Below are 25,068 nucleotides of genomic sequence, written 5' to 3' on the forward strand. Positions count from 1 at the left end.
GTTTTTGGGGTCATGAGAGTGGATCCTAATGAATCTTAATATCTGTACAAAAGAGTGAAAGATCATGAAATAATGTACAGTCTGTGAATGTATACCCTATAAGCACCTTGTGGTATTATGAGCAACCCGTGATGAATGAGTGAAATTGTCTGGGCTCTTACTCCCTCTAGATGTAGTGTTTACCTCTTATTCATAGATAGGTACATTTTCCTAGATAACTCAAACAAAATCAATGTCCGTACAAATTACCCCATCTCAGCATTGAATTATGCACCTGATTTGTTTTATTTTCCTAATGCATTCATTAGTATTCTTTTCCATTTCATGGTGAGCCTGGAATCTCATTATTCCCTAATATTCCATGCCTCCATGAGTTTGCATTGATTATTATTGTTGATGATAATAAAATTGTTGTTATTTAGTGTTATAGTAGCATTTAAAATCTAAAGATAGCATCTGAAATGCATGCTACAGCCGCTAGGCTGCACCTGATCCCAGTCTTGCCGTTTCAGTATCTCTGTACTTGCATTTATTAGCAAACTCTGTGGCGACAGTCTCCCATGCAAATGCGGTAGGCTTGAGAAGGTGAATTGCTTCACTCTTTTTGTAAGCATAGTATGAATTAGTGCTGCAAATACCTGCATGAGAAAATCTACAAAACATAACTAATATTTCATTTTTCTCGTGTCCTGTGTACCAGACCAGTCATCCAACAGAGCTATCAATTTGGTCTCATTATTATCAGATGTCTTTAAAAAAAAGAGTTTTACCTTCTTCTGGGGGCAAGAACATATATGGAATGACCTGCATGAACCATAACTAATTTTGTTTTGCTTCATGCAGGATGCAGCACATGGGAAGAAGGTAGAACAAGATGAGGCAGGGGAGGGTAGAACAGGGTGGTAATGGGGCAGGATTGGATGGATTGGATCTGGGAAGTGGTGGTTCAGCAGTAGCAGAGGCCGTCAAATCCTAACCCCCTGATCCCCAGACCTGATCCTGTGACACAGGTCCAAGTGGACCTGCACACGGGTCCAAGTAGACCCTCCCTCTCCCATGCCACAAACACTTATCCTTGGGTAAGGGAACACTTAGTGCACATCCTTGTGCACTAAGTGCTCAAAATGTTCCCCATTGGTGTCTATACACTGCTGACAATGTTGACTGAGGGATCTGTCCACCAAAGTGTGTTCCGGGATGATTCTGTACATCTCTTCACTTGCTTCCCTGAGGTGTTTTGAGTCTTCTGCAAGGAAGTATGTGTGAATTAGAGCTCATTAAAATGTGTGTACATCTTTTTGAGACATCCTGTGTCTGTGGGTGTTGTTGTTGTTGTCTATTTTTGAGTCTCAAGTGCCTCATTGTCTATCAGAAGGACAAATGGTGTACTGTGCACCTTGTGTTAGTCTGAAATGGGCCTTTTGACTCTGCAGTGTAGGCATTTGAAAACTGACCTAACTGTATTGAAAAACGACAGCTGTGCCCTTTGTGTGTAGCAGCGCATCAAGTTAAGCAAGTGTTATAAAGTTCTCCTGTTCAATAAGACATATCCTATTTGTGCCGATTGCAGTATTTTTTAAGACCCTGTCAGGGTGGCTCGCCTGAGAGTCCAAGCTAGGAAGCTCTGTGGTTTGTTTTGTGCTGTCAGGGTTATTCAATAGCACTTCCACAGCTCATCGCGATCTGTGTGAAAGATACACACATTTTGTTGAAGGTTAGCTGGTTAGTGAGTATCTTTCTTCTGGTTTCATACTTCGGTATGGATTAGGAGCCATAGAAAGAATCCCCAAGGAACAGAACGTGTCGCCTTGTTCCAGTTTATGGTTTTCTGTAAATCTAAAGTGACTTTCTCCATTTCAAAGTCACTCAGAACCTTCAAGAGTGCTGACTTTTTTGTTTTGTCTGTCAGAAACTTTCAGCTTTTCCATTGTAGGCTGCTTAGTTCTGCAGGTGTGCACACAGAAATCAACCATCTCAAGGTCAGAAGGCTGTCAGGCACACAATAATAATGCAACAAGAAAGAAAACTCAATGCAGATCACTTATTGATCTATCCACCGAGCTAGTATTTTTCATATCTATGTTGAACTGAGCAGACTGTAATGTTAAGAATTCATGTGAAAAGCCCAGGGATTCTGGCACAGGGTTTAGGTACTTTACACTACCTGAGACAGCTCACAGGGAAAAGAACTGGCTGATCAAAGCAGCCAGCCTTGCTGCTTCAACATGCACCCCTGACAGTGGACAGAAGAGAAATTGCAGCTACACACTTGATCCCTGTTGTGTACGTGCAACGTTGGGCAGAAATGTCTTAACCTTATGTAAAAGAGTGGAAAAAGAACTCCAGTGATGAATATTTTCAGGAACCAGCCAAGTATTTCACAGGGAATTTTCAGCTTACAGAGTTAGGGCGCACTCCTGACCTGGGCTTGGGCCGGCGCAAGTCCCTTACGGCATGTTTGCACCTCCTTGTTTGCACCTCCTTGTTTGTTCAAGCTGCTCCACTCTCCTCTGACTTGTGCCACCTCTTGAGGTGGCACAAGTCTGAGAAGACCCAGAGGTAAGGGGAAAAGTTTTCCCTTACCTCTGGCTGAGCCGCTTTTGGCCCCTATCCTGAGCTGGATACAGCGCAAGCCTCCTGGCTTGCCTGTTCCAGCGCAGGATAGGATTGTGCCCTTAGTGTGATTAAGGTTCAAGACATGCAGGTTCAGTCTATGCTTCAGCTGCTGCTGTTCTGCAAAATTAAAATATTAATGTGCTGCAACAGTTGTGTGAACCCAACAGAAGCATAAATTACCTATGTTCATTCAATGAATTCTTTCAGTAAACCACATAGTTCATTGTGTCCATGCCTATGGCTTGTATAATAGCAGCCCATTCATACAACCACTTCCACATGTGCATAGTCAATATACACTTTTTGAAAAGTAACAGTGAGTGCATGAATTAGATTCACAGTCAATATTTTAAGCCTCACATTGAATATTGTGGTTCTGACTCTTCCATTTTCAGTATTCCTAAATCTGCTGTGTTTTTGCCGAGTCATATGAATGAGCATTTGATTGTCTCATGAAATGTCAGTCTTTTTGCCCCAAATTATCATAATTCTCCCAGGGTTTTAGCCTTTTTTAGCACCAAACTGGCTGTAGAGTTATTGGATATCAACTGGTTGGTGCCAAAGTTAGTGCATTCTCACAAGCAAAATAAGCATGTCTAAGAACTCCTGCGTACATAGATTCAAGACTGCAGAACCCGTGTGGTAGTGTGACTGCAAATGAACCCCCGTGCACAGAAATAGCTAGCCTTTGAAGTAAATCAGAGATGACTTATGGGCAACCCAAAAGTTGGATGTAACCTCCAAAGCTACATATAAGGAAACAAGATGCATATAAGAAAAGAAATATATATGCCTGAGCTATGAGAAAGAGACCCCCAAATTTTCCTTCTGCCATGTCAGGTAGGTTGATTTAGATCAGGGGTCTCCAAACTTTTTGGCCAGAGGGCCGCATCAAATACCTGGTGAAGTGTTGAGGGCTGGAAAAAAAAACTTAAATCTAAAATTTATATAAATAAATTAGAGATGGAACTTAGATGAGTGAATAAATGAACGAATGGGCTCATTCATTCAACCTCTTTGGTTCTCAGAACACCCTCCAGACACAACCAGAGCACAGCTCCAGTTGTGTTCAGTTGAGTGGGCCAGAGGCTGTCAGGGGGCAAGAGGCTGGCTGCGGGCCGGATAGAGGCTGCGGGCCGGACACAGGCTACATCTGGCCCCTGAGCTGGGGTTTGGAGACCCCTGATTTAGATAACTGATCAGGTGAGAGCTAATTCAACAGCCGTGTTCAAGCCAAATAGTCTCAGAATGGTGACGGTGATAGGCTGAGTCAGCTAGACCAGCAACATAGTATACAAAGGTGGAGACAGTCATTTCAGAGCCAGGTGCCTGTGCACAATGCCGTAAATGAACAATTGAGTATGTTGCAGGACAAATGGCAGTACAAATATATTCAGGTGAAATTCAAATAGGTAGATGGATTTTCCATGTACTATAAATCTGCTGCGGTGGATCAGAGTCATGGAATTGAAAGTTCAATTGTGCTTGCGTGGATGGAAAAATATGATTGTGCCAATTGGTCTGTGATACGTGAAAATGTGATGGGTTGGGTTGCAAGGCCATCTATAAGAAATGAGCTTATAGTGCAGACAGCAAAGTTCATAAATCTATTTAAAAAGGATGCAAATCATCTTCCTGACATTCTGCAATTCAGTTTCCAGGCATCTTACATGCTCTGTGCAGTTGTTCACGTACAGAAAGTAAAAGCAAAATACAAAAAACCCTGTGATGGTTAATGGTTTCATATGTAGAATAGAGGGGTTACAGTTAGGTTTCAGTGGTGTCCCCTTAAATTTCCTTTGTGCTTTATGGCTTCAAAATATTTAGCATGGAACCAAGGAGGTCTTGGAACCTATTCCTTTCAAGAACATGGTCACATGCAATCCTTAGGCTGCAATCCTTTACAGCAGTGTTTCTCAAACTGTGGGTCAGGACCCACTAGGTGAGTCGCAAGCCAATTTCAGGTGGGTCCCCATTCATTTCAGTATTTTATTTTTAATATATTAGACTTGATGCTACCATGGAATGTGACTGCATTTGGGGAAATGTTACAGATCTGTACTTTTAACAAGCTACTATGTATATTCTTTTAACAATGATAGTAACGGGACTTATTCCTGGGTAAGTGTAGGTAGGGCTGCAACCTAGGATTGTTAAAAATTTTCCTGCTTGATGATGTCACTTCCGGTCATGACATCACTTCCGTTGGGTCCTGACAGATTCTCATTCTAAAAAGTGGATCCTGGTTCTAAATGTGCGAGAACCACTGCTTTACAGGCTTCCTTCCATGGAACCCTATGGGACTTACTTATGAGTAGACATGCATAGGATTGCACTGTTAAATATTTTGCCCCAACAGCTTGTTATCTGTGAGCATCACAACTGCAGTCTAAAGAGACAAAAAGTTTTAAAATCACATGCTGATTTCCATATTGCAAGCAGATGTTCAAATATTTAAATATTTTACAGCCAAATAATCACGTATTTTATTTAATGGCGTAGTACTTTTCAAACCTCGCATTTGAATGAGAAGCAGCAGCAATCCTGTCATTGAACTTTGCTATCTGTGGTTCTTCCCTCTTTCTCCCTCAGAATTCACTAGAAACTGAAGGCAACGTGGGGCAGTCCTTGGGTGCACCAGGTGAGCAGAAGTCTGTGCCAAGTCACCTGTCTACTCCAGAGAAACAAAGCACAGACTTTCCTGGTCCTGAAAAACTTGCCCGGAGAGAGGGTCAAAAAACATCCAACATCTCAGTCTCAAGCATCAGTACATCAAGCCTCCATCGACTGCACTCCAAGGCTTCTGCCAGCTCTTCTTCTGATAGTATTGCAAACAAACCTCCTCCCAAGGTCCAGAATGCCGAATCCAAATCAAATAGTGGGGATCTCCTTGACAAGCACTCTGAACACTTTACCAGCAATCAGCAACCGTTCACCCCACGCACTTTGAAATCGGATGCTAAATCCTACCTCTCCCAGTACAGATATTATATGCCGGCTAAACGGAAAACGACGGATATCCCCAAACAGCATGTGGAAGCAGAGACACAGACTGACATAAGCAGGTGAAGAAACTTCTTGAGCCGGCCATGCTCAATAATAATATTTTTATTTTGGCACATGTTGCTTCTAAGTACTGATTCATGTAATCTGAAATGTGGAATTCTATACATGCCCTTGTTCCCCACAATACAATGTGCACACATCACATCAAATCCCTTGGTCCCACCATGAAAAGAGCATAGAAATGCTCTGTAGACATTGTAAGAAGGAATTGGGCCTGTCCCAATATTTGTGTGTACAGGTTGTGCCTCATTATCCACTTGGGTTCCTTTCTGAAACCACCAGTGGATTAAAAAAAAAAAATCACTGGATACCAATTAAATGGAAAAATAGCTTTTAAGACCCACTCCCAGGTTTCTTGCTCCTCCATTGTTGCCCCAGAATACATTGGTTTAGATGCAATACTGCATTCAGCCACTGGACGGGGTGAATAATGGAATCTAAGGAAATGAAATCATAATTATTTAACTGCACAAAGGTAGGAAATTGGATTTTGGTGCTTTTTTTCCTTGTTACAAGGCATTTAAAGGTGGACCACATATCAGTGGTGAGTCAAATCAGTGGATACCAAGGTTCTACCCGTCTAGATCGATTGTAAGGCATTGGCATGTATGCTAGAGGCCAGTGCCCTGCCTTGCACATCTATTTCCATTCTTCATGTCTTGCAGGCCTAGTTCATTCAGAGTACGTTTTATTATTGATGTTGTTGTTATAGTATATACAGTGGTGCCTCGCATAACGAAATTAATCCGTTCCGCGAGTCCTTTCGTTATGCGAGTTTTTCGTTTTGCGAAGCGCGTTTTCCCATAGGAATGCATTGAAATTTAATTAATGCGTTCCTATGGGCAAGAAAAGTCAGAACAAAGTCAAATTTGGTTTACAAAGTGTTTATTAAGTGCTCTTTAAAGGCATACATACTGTACAGAGGATTTCAAAAACGGGGGGGGATGCTGAGTGGGGAGCTTGAAGGCTGTAATCCTGTGCACACTTTCCTGGGAGTAAGCACAATGGGACTTACTTCTGAGGAGACACGCACAGGATTGTGCTCTAAGCTGGGGAGGACAGAGCAGCTGCACTCAATTGCTTGCTTTTGCCATGATCATGGGGAGGGAAACAAGGAAGCACAATGGGACTTACTTCTGAGGAGACACGCACAGGATTGTGCTCTAAGCTGGGGAGGACAGAGCAGCTGCACTCAATTGCTTGCTTTTGCCATGATCATGGGGAGGGAAACAAGGAAGCACAATGGGACTTACTTCTGAGGAGACATGCACAGGATTGTGCTCTAAGCTGGGGAGGACAGAGCAGCTGCACTCAATTGCTTGCTTTTGCCGTGATCATGGGGGGAAACGTGAAGGAAATGGGGCAGTGAGAGGGTGAATGAGCGATGGGGGGGATGCTGAGTGGGGAGTTTGAAGGCTGTAATCCTGTGCAAACTTTCCTGGGAGCAAACACAATGGGACTTACTTACATAAACTGACATGAAGATCCTCCCCTTACTAGGGTGGACGGGATCATAAACTGACATGAAGATCCTCCCCTTACTAGGGTGGACGGGATCATAAACTGACATGAAGATCCTCCCCTTACTAGGGTGGACGGGATCATAAACTGACATGAAGATCCTCTCCTTGCTAGGGTGGACGGGATCATAAACGAACATGAAGATCCTCCCCTTACTAGGGTGGACGGGATCATAAACGGACATGAAGATCCTCCCCTTACTAGGGTGGACGGGATCATAAATGGACATGAAGATCCTCCCCTTACTAGGGTGAACGGGATCATAAACTGGCATGAAGATCCCCCCCTTAAGACAAACCAAAACAAAACAAAACAAAACAAAAAATTCGTCTTGCGAAGCACGGGTCATAAAAATTCGTTGTGCGAGTTACCAAACTTCGCAAAATGCTTTCGTTCTGTGAGTTTTTCGGTGCACAAGGCATTCGTTATGTGAGGTACCACTGTATAGTGGTCATCTGCTGCACAGCCTTACCCAACATCGGTTTGCTCTGCAGGAAATTATGAATGGTTACCTGTCTTCCAGGACTGAAATGAGAAATGCATTTTCTTTGGAAGAGAGTTTGCCATTTGCAGTTTCCTGCCAGGTGAACTGTTACATAGAGGAGACTGAAACGGAGGAATCTGTGACGTGTCCAAGGTCACCTGTGCATAGTTAAACAGGGATTTGAACCCAGGTCCCTGAAGAACCATTTTGGCTCTAAGACATGCATGCAAAACGAGTGTCATTTTACTGAAATCAGTACAATTTGTGTGGATTAGGGCTCAGTCCTATTCAGTGCACGCCAGCTCACCGCCAGCGCACATTGTCACAAATGTGCCATTTGCAGGCTTGAGTGCTGGTGCTAGCCCAATGCTGGCTGGTGCTGGGCTAGCACTGGTGCTTCACCACTCAGCAGTCGGATGGACCACCGGCAGTGGAAAGGAAGGTGGGGGTGTGGGGGGAGGCAGGGAGGAGGCATTCTGGGGCAGGGGAGGCGGGGAGGAGGCGTGCCGGGGGAGGGAGCAGGGTGGCAGGGAATGCCCTCAAATGGGGTTCGTCTTTGTCATGCAAGCAAAAGCATCACTGGGATTGTTACAGGTATCTAACAATACAATCCTGTATAGGTCTGCTCAGAAGTAAGTCCTATTTATTTCCAGGTAAAGATTGCAGTCTGTCACAATTTTTCATTAGGTGTCTGGAAGTTAAAACTTCCAGTGTCTAATTTCAGGATGGTGTGTTCTGAGAAATCTGCCTAATATACCTACTTGAATTTTGCAGTTTTCAATTTATGTCTGACAGATCAGGAAAAAAAGATGAGGACGAATTTCAGAAGATCATAATGCAGGTAATTTATTATTTTATTTTTACATTCTATTTGTACCCTGCTTTTCACCCTGGAGGGCACTCAAGACAACTAACAACAATTAAAACACATAAAAACAATACATAAAAAACTATATAATGCCAACAAAACTATAAAATAGACAATAAAAGCCAAGCAGCAGCAGCAATAAAAACCGTCAGTTAAAATGCTAATTACTAAAAAAAAGCAGCCATCATACTCTATTATCAGGCATCAAAGGCTTTCCAGAATGAGGTTTTTAGATGTTTTTTAGTTAAGGAATTTAGATCACTGGTTCTCAAACTTTTAGCACTGGTACTCTCTTTTTAGAATGAGAATCTGTCGGGACCCTCTGGAAGTGATGTCGTGGCAGGAAGTGACATAATCAAGCAGGAATATTTTTAACACCCCCATATAACAAAATCAAATCAATCAATTAATTAAAAGTTTACAATAAGTATAAGTTGAAAAAGTTATTTAGAATCAAGTAGATCCTTCCTTAACCCTCCCATGCAGTTGCTTATCTGTTTTTAAAAAAAATCCCCAAACATCCCAAAGGCTGGAATCCTATCCACACTTACCTGGGTGTCAGCCCCATTGACTATCATGGTTAAAAGCATATACATAGTAGCCTGTTAAAAGTACAAATCTGTAACATTACCCCAAACACAGTCACATACCATGGTAGCATCAAGTCTAATGTATTAAATATAATATGTACACTGAAATGAATGGGGGCCCACCTGAAATTGGCTTACGACGCACCTAGTGAGTCATGACCCACAATTTGAGAAACACTGATTTATAACTTTCCTGTGACAAGCTTCCTGCTGCTTGCATGAGGTCCCCTTTAGACCAAGTACATCAGGAACTACTGGTAATGTTTGGGTGATTTGAAGTCGATCAGCAACGTTTTAAACAAGGGTTGTTTTTAAATAGCAACAAAAAGACTACAGATCTATGTGTACATATTGGCCTGATTCAAATATAAATTGTGGATGTTTGAGCCTCAGTGTTCCCCAGCAGTAAAATGGGACTTCAGGTTATGGGCCGAACTAATAGTAAAGGATTGTCAGGACAAAATTTTCAAGAGGAATATCAGAAAGGAGTTGGTAAAATTAGGGCACAATCCTAACCCCTTATGTCAATGCTTTTCAGCACTGGCAGAGCAGTGCCAATGGGACATGTGCTGCATCCTGCAGTTGGGTGTCACTCATGGAGGCCTCCTCAAAGTAAGGGAATGTTTGTTCCTTTACCTCAGAGCTGCATTGCCCTTATGTCAGTGCTGGAAAGTGCTGGAAAGCACTGACATAAGGGGTTAGGATTGCGCCCTTAGTCTCTTCCTTGCTTGCACAAGATAATGTCTTCTCTTCATTATTTATTGAAAATTATAATTGATTTTTCAGCAAATTGCAACATTCTCCCAGGCAATCAGAAACAGTGCTCAAAAAAACTGTGAGAACAGACCTTCCCCACAGCATGTGCTAAGCCCATGTACATGGGAGGGGATAGACTGGCATCCCTTCTCTCCTCCTCAGGTTCTCAACCAGGTACACTGCTACTAAGCCACGCACAATGTAAACCACCTGGCCATTCCCAATATAAGACAAGCCCTTCTTGTGCTTCATATATGGAAGTAGCCATATGCTGCTTGCTGGAATTGCTTGTGCATGTGTTGAGTAGCAGTTTGCTGTAAAACTGTTCTGAGGATGGCCTCATATTGTCAGGACTCTTTGGGCACACTACATTGTTCCTGGCACTGAAGCTACATGTCAGAAGGGAGGGATGCTGCTACTGCTGCATGTTTAGCAGAGCACATGTGCTCCCCCAACAGTTTCTCCAACCTGCACCACCACCTCTCGCACCACCTCCTCCCTCCTTTTGTAATACAAAAGCTTTTTTCCTTTATTGTAGATGGAAGATAAAGTGTCTCCCAATGAAGATAAGTCTGATGAAGGGCAGGTGGTTTCTCAGCTCTCCTCACCAAGGTATATGGCAGTGGTTCTCGAACTTTTCCAGCACTCCCCTGATGCTTGTGGCCATTGACCACGGCTCCCCATTACCTCACCTCAGTTACCCCCAAAATGGGGATGAAAGTGTTATAATTATACACTAGAAACAAAAAAAAAAACAGCTGCCAGCACTCTGAGACTGCAATCCTAACCACACTTACCTGAGAGTAAGCCCCATTGAACAAAATAGGACTTACTTCTGAGTAGACCTGGTTTAAGATTGTGCCCTGAGTTTGTTAGCAGCACACCTGGAGGGTTTTGAAAAGGGGGGGGGGAAGTGATGAATTTGCTGAGGGAGGGGAAGACTTTGTTTTGTGTGTATCTGCTAATTGCAGACTGGTGCAAACTGAGACCCAGAGACTGTTTGGCTGCAATCCTAACCTCACTTTTCTGGAAGTAAGTCCCATTGAACACAATAGGACTTACTTCTGAGTAGACCTAGCGAGGATTGTGCCTTTTGCCTTACAATAGCAGCTAACATGGGAAACCCCCCCTCAAAAGGAGGCAAGAGGAAAAAGGGGGGTGGCTGAAAAGGAATGGGTGTTTTTATTTTTTAATCAATTTTTGGAGAAAAAGCCATCAAGAGTAGCTTTTATTTTCTTTTTTGAAGGGGGAGGAAAAAGAGAAAGGTGAAGATCCTGGGTTAAGCTTGCACAGACCTCAAGCCTATGTAGGTCTGCTCAGAAGTAAGTCCTATTTGAGTCAATGGGGCTTACTCCCAGGAAAGTGTGGATAGGATTGCAGCCACACCCAGCAAGATTACAACTCACCCCCAAAGTAGATGGGGGCTGCTCAAACACATGCATCCCAACATGCAGATGCCACCCCTATTCCCCCCAGGCAAGACGGAGGAATGCAGGCTGGGGCATTTGGACACCCCCCAAGAGCAGGCGGGGCTCCCTCTTTCCCAGGTGGAGGAAAGCGCTTCACTGCTCTCTCTATGTCAGGCTTCCCTCCCAGTTTGAAGCCTGCCAGGAGCGCGCCCTGTGCTGATGGGATCCAGCACCTCTGAGCTGCCCAGTCAGCCTTCTCTCCCTCCTGCCCCACCATGGTTCCCACGCCCTACCCACCTCACGCTGCCCCACCCACCTCGTTCTCAGCCTCGGAAAAGCAGCAAGTCAGGAGGATGCATGTGGAGCTGAGCTGAGCTGCGGCCATCTCTCTCCCTGAGATGCCTGGTGACGCCCCCGGAGGCTAGCCACGCCTCACTAGGGAGGCGGGACGCACAGAATGAATACCTCCGGTAAATGGCATGCAGGGTGGAAATAGTCATACTGGGATTACCCCCCCCCCCCCACACACACACACACACTTTGCTTGTCTTGCTGTGACTGGTGGGGTCACAGCAAGACAAGCAAAGTGTGTGTGTGGGGGAGGGGGTAATCCCAGTATGACTATTTCCACCCTGCATTTACCATTTACCGGAGGTATTCATTCTGTGCGTCCCGCCTCCCTAGTGAGGCATGGCTAGCCTCCAGGGGCGTCGCCAGGCATCTCAGGTAAGCTGAGCTGAGCTGCGGCCATCTCTCTCCCTGAGAGGCAAATTGAAATATGGGTCAAAGTTTTCACATTTCTCCTTCCTAGTGAGACTAGTGAGAATCTGATAAACTCGACACTGGAAGTGACTGAGATGAAGATTTGGTTCATGGGTCTAATGTTTTCTCCTTCTAGTGTCTTCCTCAGATATTGAGCAGCAAAACAATAGCATACTGAAAGATCAAGACTTGAACAGTGTATTTTTTTTTTTTTTCATTTGTAATGTCTGTCACTTCTTTACTTCTCCTTGCAACTGAATATATGGTGTTGGCAGCTAATGGCAACCAGAAGGCAACCAGATCATGTCCCCCCTGGAATGTATATGACACCACCTAGCTGCTGCTGCACTGCCTTTGTGCAAACCTTTCAAAAGTAGACAGTGGCTCTGCTTCCAAGACATGGACCTGAAATGGGCTTCCTGGGATCTTGGCACCCCAGGCAATTGCCTAGTTGGCCTTTAGGGTAAGGCCACCCAGAACTCAGATGGATTTGGTTGGAAGGACATCTAAAACTGCAAAGTCATGTATTCAGATTTATTTTTTTTAAGATTTCTGCAGCATTAAGGAAGTTACAAAGTTGGGCTGGGCTGAGCAATGAATAGAGAAAGCAGTTGGATTAAAAAAAATTGCTTGAACAAGTTGAAATAGGTTCCAGGTGTAATTTATATTGAAGGTTCCAGACCTTGCAATAGGAGTAATAAACTTAGGAAGGATACTAGGAAATTAAAGAGGGGAAATCTAAGAAATCTTGTAAGGTTTGATTACCAAGAAAGCCTACATGCAGTAGGAAGGAAGGAAAATAGGGCTGAAGCCTGCATACTTTATATTCTGTTAATGATACAGGGTCCAATCCTATCCAGTTTTCCAGCGTCAGTGCAGCTGTGCCAGTGGGATGTGCACTGCATCCTTTGGGTGGGGAGGCAGTCACAGAGGCCTCCTCAAGATAAGGGAATGTTTGTTTCCTTAGCTTGGGGCAGCGTTGCGGCTGCTCCGGTGCTGAAAAGTTGGATAGGATTCATCTCTTGATTCATCTTCATGGAAGATGGAATTACCCATGGATTTTAGCATGTCTTACTTTCCTCCTGCAGCCTCTGAATGTGACCATGACTGAAGGGGAACATGGCATACCCCCCCCCCCCAAAAAAATAGAAAGTGATGCATAGGATTCACAACACATTTTGGCTGAAGAGGCACTAGAAAAGACAACGTAACAATATTTACAAAGTGATTAGTACATCTGCGTATCATTCTGACGCTTTACTGCCCCCCCCCCATGTTTGGGGGGAGGAGGTCCTTTTGGTCCTGCTCATCTTTTTTCTAAGGTGAATACAGCACAATTGTACTGTTCCTCTGCTTGTTCATCCCAGGCAGGCAAGGAAAGCAAGAGTCTTATTGGCCTCTTAGGGTGCCAGAATATACGTTGCTACTTTACCACAGTTTTTAGTAAATAGACCAATAATGAACAAGACCCTGCATTCTGTGTGTGTAGGTGCCTGGGAGGGCGGGAGACATCAATCAAGTGTGTAAAATTAAGGATATGGGTGACTCTTAGGTACAAATGATGTTTAAATACAGGAAAGTGCTCATATCATAAAATCAACATGCAGTACCCTCAGTAAAAGTCATGTAATACAGGCATATGTGTATGGAGCTGGAAATTCCAATTTCCAGACCTAGTGAGGACACAACCAAGGGATTGGATCTGCGAGCCTGTACCACAGTCTCCTGAGTTCAGCCAGTCTATTCCTTTAATTGTGTTCCAAGTCAAATCAGCTGTGACCCTAGATCAGTGATTTTCAACCACTGTGCCGTGAATGATCCATAGGTGTGCCATGGAAGTTTTGTGGAGGGTCATATATTAGTAGGGCCATTGGAGGATGTGAGTCGCCGGCCAGAAGTGTAGTGTGACTTTTCAATTGTCAGAAAACTGATGTGTGCTTTGACAATTTTAGTGCCTGCTCCGGGTGCCATGATATCAAAAAAGGTTTTAAAAAAAGGCTGCATTAGACACACACACACAAATCACAGATTGCTTCTTCATGGAAAGTGGGGCTTTCTTTATGTTACATTTTTTAATCCCAGGCAGCGAAGATCACACACAGTCCTGCCCCTCCCCTTTCCCATCACCCCACATTATCGAACTTTCTGAATCTTTTTTCCTGATCAGCTTCTTGGATTGCTTGCCAAACTCTGAACTAGCATTCTGGTTGTTTACCTGTGGTGAGTCGCAAGTGCCTTCCCAAAAGAAAAAAAAAAATTATGGAAGGCATAACTCATGTTTGTGCAGTTGGTTCACTGTCTGCGTCAAGCACAAAAGCATCAGAATGTAGTAGATTTAGTGGGTGGGGTATTCTGGAACATCAGACCAATCTGCCAGGCAAGCTGTAAAATCAGTGAATCAGAGACCTACTAGCTAGGTATTTCCCACTAGAATTCTGGAGATATCATCGCTTCAGAAGCATATAAAAGTCAATGTACTTTTCAGAGTTGAAAGGCAGCACTGTCAGAAGTGATTTTTCAAACTACCTCTTGATATTATCATGATGGTGTTATTATGCAGAACACACTGAAGGCTAGATATGTTTCCATCTGGGTGTCATTCAAGTCTTGATGTCAGCACTACAATTAATGTTCAGCCTGTCATGAACAGATGTGCTTAGACGGGGAAGTGGACAGGAAGCGATCTTTTTAGCTCCAGAAACAGAGGATAGTTTAAGTGGTTCAGGATCATAGTATGGAGTACATGGGAGGGCGAGGCTAACATTTTCCCTCCATTCCATTTTTGTGCCAAAATTACCTCCTCCCAAAGGAGATACAGGTGGGTCCTCTTTTTTCACAGGTTCAGGACCTGCGGATTTGACCCACTCAGAACCTCCCAGGACCTCCCAGATGCGACTGGAAGCTTGTTCCAGTCATGTCTGGGAGGCTTTCTAATAGAGGCCTCAGAACAGCTCTGGATGCAACTAGAACAGCTTCTGGTTGCGTTTGGAGGTCCTGTTGTTACCTAACTCACAACCCATGGAGTTAATGATCTGTGGGTTTTGGTATCTGTGAGGGATCCAGAAATGGATCCCCCATGAATGCCATGGTCAGATCTGTATTTGAACCTAAAGAGATTATTTTCTGCAAAGAGCCCTGGGTATCTTCTTTAACAGATGGTCTTTCAATGAAGTCCAGTTGCTTCCTTCAGAAAGTGGCACTCTGTCAAAGGCTATATTCAGGACATGGCTACAGTACAGATTTAAGCCTGTATAATACAGTACTTATTTCTTTTTCCCCAGGAGCCCTGAAATTGTAATTCTATTGAGAGAGTAGACTAGGGCTCTCCAACAGTGAGTGTTCTCGGCACTCTCACCAAAGTGCAATTCCCAAGAATATTTTACTTTATGACCGTTGTACTTCATGAAATCACAATGCTGCTCTCACTTCTGTTTTTCTGTGTTTTTCCTTTCATGGCTTAGCGTGACATCTCCAGGCTTTGCAGAGTCCCCAACCATGAGAAGAATCCAGGCTGAGTAAGTAACAGAGTTAAAAAAATTAATAAAATGCAACATTATTGGTAATGTTAGAGACTGTAATATGACCAGTCTTATGTTCTTATGACCAGGGTATTGTTTAGGGACAGAGCAGAATGCAAATCCTGACTTTTGGTTTAAACCAGGGGTCTCCAAATCCCGGCCCGGGGGCCAGATGCGGTCCGTGAAGTGCCTCTATCTGGCCCGCAGCCAGCCTCTGATCCTCTAAGAGCCTCTGGCCCAGTTGACCAAACACAACCAGAGTTACATAAGAACATAAGAACATAAGAACAGCCCCACTGGATCAGGCCATAGGCCCATCTAGTCCAGCTTCCTGTATCTCACAGCGGCCCACCAAATGCCCCAGGGAGCACACCAGATAACAAGAGACCTCATCCTGGTGCTCTCCCCTACATCTGGCATTCTGACTTAACCCATTCCTAAAATCAGGAGGTTGCACATACACATCATGGCTTGTACCCCATAATGGATTTTTCCTCCAAAAAAGTTGTGTTTGTGGGGTGAGGGAATGGGGTCCACTTAAATGTGTGTGCTTTATTTCTTGGCATGTGTTCATGCTTGGAGAAATCCTGGACATTTGAACCCATTCATTCATTCATTCATTTCAGTCATTCATCTAAGTTCCATCTCTAATGTGGTTGGTTGGCAACCTTCAGTCTCGAAAGACCATGGTATAAACCTGCAGCACCCAGTATTCCCAGGCAGTCTCCCATCCAAGTACTAACCAGGCCTAACCCTGCTTGTATTTATTTAAATTTTCTATTTAAATTTTTTCCCCGTCCTTGACACCATGCCAGATATTTGATGCAGCCCTTTGGCTGAAAAGTTTAGAGACCCCTGGTTTAAACCAATGTGACTGAAAAATCTTATCCTTCTATCTTCTTTCTTCCCTTGGTTTTTGGGCACAAAGCTGCATCAGTCTTCATTGCACCAAAAAAATCCCAAATAACATACGGAGGAAACACATGGGTGTCTCTGCATGCTGATGCTTCATTGCATGAAATTAGTGCTTGTGTGATTTAAAAGCAAATGTGGAGTGAGAACTTGCACCATAAAACTGCCTCAGGATTAGGCCTTGGAGCACAACACTCAGCTCAAACATTCCATCATCTGCACACCTATCCCTCCACCTGGTGTTCCAAAGTTTTGGAACCTATCCCTCCACCTAGTTTCCCAAAGTTTTGAGTTTGGAAAGTGATGTAGGGTCAGCTTTGCTGGTGGCTTAGGAGCAGTTGCTGGTAGCTTTTTCTTATTCCACTCCCAAACTCACCTTAGCTTCAGGAAGTATAGGATAGCTAACATGATTCTCCCCATCAATTCACCCATTTTGTCCTATTGACAGTCCTGTGAGGTACATTATACCAAGAGAGAATGACTCACCCAGGGTCACCCATTGACAGCCCAATCCTAACCTGTGCTGGAACAGGCAGGCCAGTAGTCTGGATAGTATGCAGCCGGGCATATGCAGCTGGGCATAGTATGCAGCTGGGCAGCTGGTTGGGGCTGACTGTGGAATTAATCCCCTTACCCGTGGTAATGTGGTAGCAGTCCCAGTGGGGCTATTTATTTATTTATTAGATTTGTATTCCGCCTTTCTCCCCGAAGGGCACCCAAAGTGGCTGTGCCACCTAAAGAGGTGGCACGGATCTGAGCAGCCCAGCGCTGCACCTGGTCACCCATGAGTGGGATTAGGTTCCAGCCTTAAGTGCTGGATACCTGCACCACCCCCTCCCAAGCCCAGCCTGCCCATAGGCCCACCTGCTGCCCACCCTCTCCCTTCCCCTGCCCTCCACAGACCCCCGCACTGACCTGACTTGGTCGGCGCAAACTCACCAGTCCCAGGGCTTGCTCCAGCACGGGGAGGCTGGCTCACATCCTTGCACTGGTCTCCCCGACTCTAAAGGAGGCTCAAATGTGCATTTGCAACTCCTGGGCTGGCACAAGAGTCAGATGACCCCGGATTGCACCCTGAGCTTCACGACTGTGTGGGGATTTGAGTCTTTGTCTCCTTGGTTCTAGTCTGACACTCTTAACAACTACATTGTTCTGCCTCCGGTGATTGTAAAGCACTCTAGGATTCTTGGAAAGTGCTATGGGAGTGGAACTCTATTCTGCAGTGTTAAGATCACTAACTAACATTAGATCCAAAGGCGTGCATGCCAAAAGCATTCAAGGTGTTGTGATGCTCTGCACCTCTCGCTCAAGCACCTCCCTTTTGAAATGCAATTCACTTTATGGAAGGAAATGTAGCAGCACATTAACCGATTTGCATGCTGATGGCTGATTGCTTCTATTAAATGTTTGTGTACTATGTCAGTTTGCATCTGCTTACTAAATATTGCTGCTGCTGTTTAGACACCTGAGCAATTATTTTTCTGTGACTTGAAATGTTTTGCCTTCTTTCATTAAACGTGTGCTTTTAAACAAACTGCGTAGAAGTAACGCTCAGCTTGCCAACAATAATATTTGAAAAATAACGTAAGACAAAAGATCATTGAAGCCTCAAGATCCTTTCCAGATATAGTTCTGTGCTGTTATCTGCATACAGCTCATCCCTTTCAAAATGGCAAAGGTAAAAGAAATATGCTTTCTTGCATAGCCTAGGACACAGTCTCAAGACCAGTCACAATACAGGCACACATCTGCATCCAGTCTGTGTACTGTTTGGGGTCCAATGAGAAAAAACATGTGCATTGAAGACTCACTTGTGCACATATATTCTTCCCTGGATCAGGACTGTTGTAGCTGCAGGTGCTGCCTAAGTGTGTGTTGGCCGAGGGATTCTCTCCTTCTGATGTGAGGATGAAGCTGAGTGGTGCAAATGTCTTGAAGAAGTTACTGTCTGTGCTACCAGTAGAGGAAACAAAAATTGGAGGGTGGGAGGAGGATGAATTGATTACATCCGTTCTGTCCTTAGGGAATTATAGTGTCACAGCCTTGCAAATAAATTCATGCAAATTACTAATCCACAAAAATTGTGCTAGCCCACCTGCTTACAGTGGCCTAAAAAGTGGAAAAAACCTGGGTTACAGCCAAAAGTTCCCTTCCTCCAGCTCCCTATTCTCTTAGATGAAATTCTTTCTCACCAGAGACTAGCGGCTGTCACAAGCAAACCAGCCCTTGGTTACATACAACACTCCCATGTGTCTAAAGCAGTGTTTCTCAAACTGTGGGTGAGGACCCACTAGGTGGGTCGCGAGCCAATTTCAGGTGGGTCCCCATTCATTTCAGTATTTTATTTTTAATATATTAGACTTGATTCTACCATGATATGTGACTGCATTTGGGGAAATGTTACAGGCCTGTACTTTTAACAAGCTACTATGTATATTCTTTTAACAATGATAGTCAGTGGGACTTACTCCTGGGTAAGTGTGGGTAGGATTGCAGCCTAGGATTGTTAAAAATGTCCCTGCTTGATGATGTCACTTCCAGTCACAACATCACTTCCAGTGGGTCCTGATTCTCATTCTAAAAAGTGGGTCCCAGTGCTAAAAGTGTGAGAACCACTGGTCTAAAGCAGGGGTGTCCAAAGTTTTTGGCAGAAGGGCCACATCAGCTCTCTGACACTGTGTAGGGGGCCGGGGGGGGGGGAAAGAATTAGTTTACATTTAAAATTTGAATAAATTTACATAAGGTTACATAAATGAATATATTAAAGATGAACTTATATGAATGAATGCAGGTCTTGCAATAGCTCAAGGCCTATAAAAGGCCTCGCACAAAGCAAGGCTGGCCTTTCCTTTGCTGCCGCTACTGCATCACAGACGTGAAACAACAAGCAGTGGAGGGAGCCCTCATCCCACAGCTCACATGAAAGGTCAAGAGTCGCTCTCACACTGAGAGTGGGCAGTGTGGGCTCAGACAAATCTCCGGAGAGCCAGAGGCTCATTGGAGACTGGGGGCTCCCTGAGGGCCGCATTGAGAGGCCTCGAGGGCCACAAGTGGCCTCATGGCCGGGGTTTGGGCACCCCTTGTCTAAAGCATTGAAGGCCTGCTCTGTGCTGCTGATCAGGTCAGGGTTCCTGTGTGCAAATGAATACCTTCTTGTTCCCTAGGATATTCAACCTTAGCATCCTTTCCAGAGATTTTTTTTTTTTTTGGGGGGGGGGGGGGGTACTAGGATATTTGCATTCAGGACAATTGTGTCCCAGGCACTGGTGTCCCTGGGCTTTCACACCTGGGATTTTTGTGCCCCAGTTATTTGAGTCCCACTATAACTGGGCAACAAGCTATAACTGGGCAACAAACCCCAGTTATATTTGCTAAGTCTCTTATCCCCGGCCCAACCCTAGTCATACCTTTCCATTTTAAAAATTAAAAAGTACATCTAATATAAATATACATATATTGGAACAGCAAATATTCAGGGGTGCTGATGGCCAGAACACATTTGGCTGGGACACAGTTGTCCAGGACACAGTGGTCTGTCACTATGTTTTGTTTTTTATAACTGAATAGCACAGTTCACAGCAGTTGTGGTCTTCCCTATTAGAAGGTTGCAGCACCCCAGTTACAGAAGTCCATCCCTAGTGACTTGAGATCTGTGTCCTGCGTGGATGTCTTTTTTTCAGGTGGCATTTCCATTGTAGGTGGGGTGGGTGGGTCTTGGGGGCGTTTTAACTTATTCTGCTCTTTGCAGTGTATTGATGCTGCATTTATAATTGGTTTCATTTACCCTTGTTTTTTTCTGGAGATTTTTTTGTGCTGTAATTAACCTCTCTATTGTAGTTTTAAGACGTTTTCATTGTTTGTTATTTTATGGTTAGCAACCTTGGGCACCCCATTGTGGGGGGAAGGGCAGAGTATAAGTGTCTTAAATATTAAATAAAAATTAGGGTTGCGGCTCAAAGAAATCTTACCTGATCTATCATATGAACATTAGTTGATTGATTGTTCTTGCATATGAGCAAGAAGTTTCTGAAGCACAAACTGTATTTTGATGAAACATGTGTGTCATGTGGCACCATCTTACAAGAGGCTTTCTCCTTGTGAGAAGGAGAGAAGGGATTATTCTGTTGTACCCTTTCTAAGATAGTGCTAGGAAGTACTCATATTAGAAATATGCAAGTTCTTATATTGTATATCAACTCCAGAACCACTGTTTTTTCAGAATTAATGTGTTTTCATTATAATAGATATGCCTTTCTCTTAGCAATTCGCTGCTTTCTTCCAATCTCCAGTCTAGATTTTATTAATAGCTTTATATCTATCTAAGCTAATAAATGTCAGTTTTGGAGACTGAGGGTAGATTTTCTGTTCTCTATGCAGAGAAGAAGAACTTCTGTATTTAAATTTCATCCAGGACATAACAGATGAGATTCTGAGACTCGGATTGTTTTCGAACAGGTTAGATGCATTTGGAGTTCATCTGTTTAAATCCTTGCAGTGATAGTATGCATCGATTTATGAGCCTTTTGAGGAAGAAGTGAATTAACCAAGGCAGGTTTAGCCAATGCTGGTGGAAAAAATACTATGGGGCAGTTGTGGGGATAAAAGTCTAGCATTTTGCATCTGAGTTTGCTTCCTTTCTCCTCTTGTACAAATTTGTCAAGCTTTTAGAGGTCAAAGCACTGCAACAGCATTGTTGAGCAAGTCTGTTGAGAGTGAGAAGCGTATGAACTTGCAGAAAGGAACCTACTTTCCCAGCAAATGAGATGGAGGGCTAGATGCAGAACTGGTCCCAGTCTAGTATCATGGTATCCAAGAAACCTGAGGTCAATTTATTCTTACTCAGTGTACTATGATATGCCATATCTCACCCTACTGTGTGACAGAGTAATGATTGAGTAAATCACTCAGTAGCCTGCAGGGTCCCAGCAAGCATCCTGCTAAATGGTCTCATCCCAACACATCTCCCACATTTTTTCAGAAAATATGAGGGCACCCCATGTTGGAGTTTAGACACGTCCAACATTTTTAAGAGTTTATTTCTGGAAATTAAGTTTTGATTATGATGAAGTTATTTTTTTTGGCCATATTTTTTCATTGAAAAGTTGGTATACTTCTATACCACTTTTCGACTAAGCAGTTGTCAAAGCAATTTACAAAGCAAAAAGCAATAGAGCACCTTCTGTGTGCAGACACTTTACAAAGGGTACAGGTCCCCAAAAGGCTCACACTCTCAAATAAATGCAGGCAAAACAACAGCAAAAGGGGAAGCAAGTAGAGGCAGATGAAACTAGGCAGGATATGTGATTTTTTTTTTTTTTCTGACTAACTCCTAATTTCAGAACATTTTGTATTTTTTAGAGCTTTGGAAAGGTTATTTGAGCGCCACATAGAACAAAATAAGAACCATCTGGAAGAGGTATGCCCTGTATGTAAAAGGCAGTCTTAAAAAAAATTTAAGCATAAGAAAATGAATTCACCAAACAGGATCGCATCAATTGACATTACTGGCCTCTGTGAACCTGTTAACCCCTGCTAATTGGGTAAGAGGCACTTTTTCAAGTGGGTGCTCCTCTTTTTAGCAGGGGGAGAGTAACTGGCCCACCTCACCCCAGCACTGTCTGTTCTAGTGGCTGTCTGCTGGTATTCATTTGCATCTTTTTAGATTGTGAGCCCTTTTGGGACAGGGAGCCATTTAGTTATTTGTTTTTTTCTCTGTAAACCGCTTTGTGAACTTTTAGTTGAAAAGCGGTATATAAATACTGTTGATTGATTGATTGTTTTTCTGAATAGATATGGCTCAGATATGTTCTAAGTATGATAGATATGTTCTAAATAGATGTGTGTTCTCTCTCTCTCTCACACACACACACACACACCTGTCATTGCCTCACAAAAATGTAATATCATACACTTGTAAACAATTGTTAATTAGCTTATCCTTAATTATGTGCATTATGACAGGATAAAAAAAAGTTCCTTAATTTGAGGTGTTCTTTGTCTACTACCTATTGTTTGATTGGACCATGCATGTTGATATATGAAAACAATCTTTGATTACCTCTCAGACAGCTATAAAATAAAACCCATCCTTCCATTCTTAAGCAGTTTGATCATCATTCTCTCTCTCTTTCTCTCTCTCTGTCTCATATTTACCAGTGCTGGTATTATTTTCTTCCCCTGAATTGTAGACCAAAATGCGCCATCTGCTGGAGATTCTGAAAGTAGACCTGGGCTGCACCAATGAGAACTATCTGGGAGAGCCTGCCACATTTGGCCTTCGACAGAATGAGCCTGCTGAGAACCTCCAACATCCTGATGACACTCAAAGACAGAGCAAGCCTGCATCAAAAAATGAGGAGATCTTAAAGGCAATAGATTTCATAGCAAACGAGCAAGCTGAGCCAAAATCCTTGGTGTGCAGTGAGAAATCCCAAAAGGTGGAGAGCAAGGATGGATTTTCCAAAAATCTAAGCGAACCAGTGCCCATTGGACCAGATCCTTCATCCTTTGTGACCAAGGAAACCCCAGATACCTCTTGCATGTTGCCACCAACTCTCGATTCAACGACTTGCGATGCTGACTTTGAAATGAGCGAGTCTTTGCGAGAAGTCGATGACCTCCAAGAAAGCTTTGCAGAATCTCTTCATCTCTCCACTGACAATGCACAGCAGTGAACAACCAGCAGCAAAGCACCAAGAGACAGCACACACAGCCAGTGCAGAGAGCTGAACTTTGCTAATTAAATAAAACACTAGCAAATCATCATTTCCCCCCCCCCCCTCATCTTCTGTTCATATGAACTTACAACCTCATGTGAAAGAGTTCCAAGTATTATGAATCAGGCTGTAGTGAACTGAATGCTAATGCATATCGTAGTGGGCAAAAGGCAAATTTTTGCAAGGCTCGGCTGCATGTAACACTTTGTCGTTAACTACTCAAAAGTCTTAATGTAGAGGTATTATATATTTTAAAGGCAGGTGTGATTATTTATACAACTTGTTTATAATAAATAGATCCAGCATTTGCAACAGTAAAAGTCAGAGTCTTGGAATTAATATACCTTCACTGCAATAAGATAAGGTCCTTGTGCAATAATCATAAGCTGTGAGGTCCAATGCACTCATGGAACTTTCTGTCCACAAGAGATGCCAGATTTATTTTAAAGAAGACAGCTCCTGCTCTGCAAGTGTGGCCAGCACAGATGAGCATTAGCTTTGAAAACACAGATTGGTTGATTTCATGCATTCACTTCCTTCCTGCCATGAATAGGTGGTCAAGGCCATGATCATAGTGACCATACGTTTGCTGGGATTGATCCTTCCAAGCAGAACAACAGAACCTCCTCCTCCCCACACACACAGCCTACTATTCTGTATGTGATCAGGCCATAAACAATACCGCTAATAGCACCATCGTATCCGCGTCTACTCAGAAGTAAGACCCAGTAAGTTAAATGCAAATTGCTCCCAATTAATTTGTATTAATTAATACAAATTGTATTACAGCCTAAGACGGCCACCAATATTTGTATACTGTATTTTATGATCATCCCATTATGGTTAAAAGTGTGAGTTATGGCACCAAGTGGTTAAGCTCCATAATAAATTTACTGCCAGGTAGAAGTAAGAGCTGGACCGTAATGGGACACTTGCATTCCAGCATAGTTGATATATTTTATACAACATCCAAAAGAAAAAAGTGTTATAGTGCTATATATGCCTTTTGCTACTGTTTTCCAATTTGTTTTTCCTTATAAAACTGGACCTTGATTTAAAAATTGGTTCAGATGCCAGGGACCAGCTACAATTGCTTTGGGGGTCAGATTTGGCCCATAGCTTCCAGTTGACCTTCTGTCCTCTCTGCAAACTTGCCTAACACTTTTCCTGTCTAAGGGCGCAATCCTAACGCGCCCTTGGGCCGACGCACGTCCCTTGCGCCGGCCCAGGAGGTTCATAAACATGCCATAAGGCACATTTGTGCCTCCTCAAGAGGAAACCAGGCCGACACTCTGGGAAGTGCCGGCCTGTGGAGGCTGACATAAGCCTCTGCGCTGGCTTCCTCTCTGAGGCTTGTGTCAGCCTGGCTGGGCCGCTACAAGCAGCAAAGGGGGAGGTGGGGAGGAGGCGGGAGAGAGGCGTTCCTGGGCAGAGGGAGAGCGGGGGTGTGGGCAGTCCCGGGGTGGGTGGGGAGTGGGAGGCAGGACTGGGATCTGGCAATTATGCCGGATCCCAACCCCTATTCCCAGGGAGAACAGAGCAACTTCAAGCCACTCCGCTCTCCTCAGACTTGTGCCATCTCAATAGGTGGCGGTAGTCCGAGGAGACCCATAAGCACATAGCTGCTTGAGGCCACACTCCTGCACTGCATACTGTGCAAGTGTCTTGGCTTGCCTGTTCCAGGGCAGGATAGGATTGTGCCCTAAGTCATTTGTCACAATGTTGATTTTGCTGTAGGGCATCTTTTTCTCTTCCTGTTTGGTATCTTCTGGTATGCAGGCCCGGAAGGTGAAAATTCCTGTACAAAAATAGTCATTGCATGCTTTTATTTTACTCCACTTTTTCCTCAT

General features: G+C 43.7%; 1 protein-coding gene across 1 annotated transcript in view; it reads left to right on the plus strand.

Moving 5' to 3' along the window:
• SPATA7 (spermatogenesis associated 7) overlaps positions 1-23,176 on the plus strand; it is a 64,437-nt gene extending 41,261 nt beyond the window's left edge. Inside the window, exons 6-12 of the mRNA XM_066624020.1 lie at positions 5,209-5,681; positions 8,483-8,528; positions 10,440-10,513; positions 15,534-15,587; positions 20,880-20,957; positions 21,861-21,918; positions 22,691-23,176. Of these exons, the coding sequence (XP_066480117.1) occupies positions 5,209-5,681; positions 8,483-8,528; positions 10,440-10,513; positions 15,534-15,587; positions 20,880-20,957; positions 21,861-21,918; positions 22,691-23,176 (1,269 nt within the window). The remainder of the gene's footprint in view (positions 1-5,208; positions 5,682-8,482; positions 8,529-10,439; positions 10,514-15,533; positions 15,588-20,879; positions 20,958-21,860; positions 21,919-22,690) is intronic.
• The last annotated feature ends 1,892 nt before the right edge of the window (positions 23,177-25,068 follow it).

Source organism: Tiliqua scincoides, chromosome 1 (genome assembly GCF_035046505.1).
Source record: "Tiliqua scincoides isolate rTilSci1 chromosome 1, rTilSci1.hap2, whole genome shotgun sequence".
In the NCBI taxonomy this organism is placed as follows: Eukaryota; Metazoa; Chordata; class Lepidosauria; order Squamata; family Scincidae; genus Tiliqua; species Tiliqua scincoides.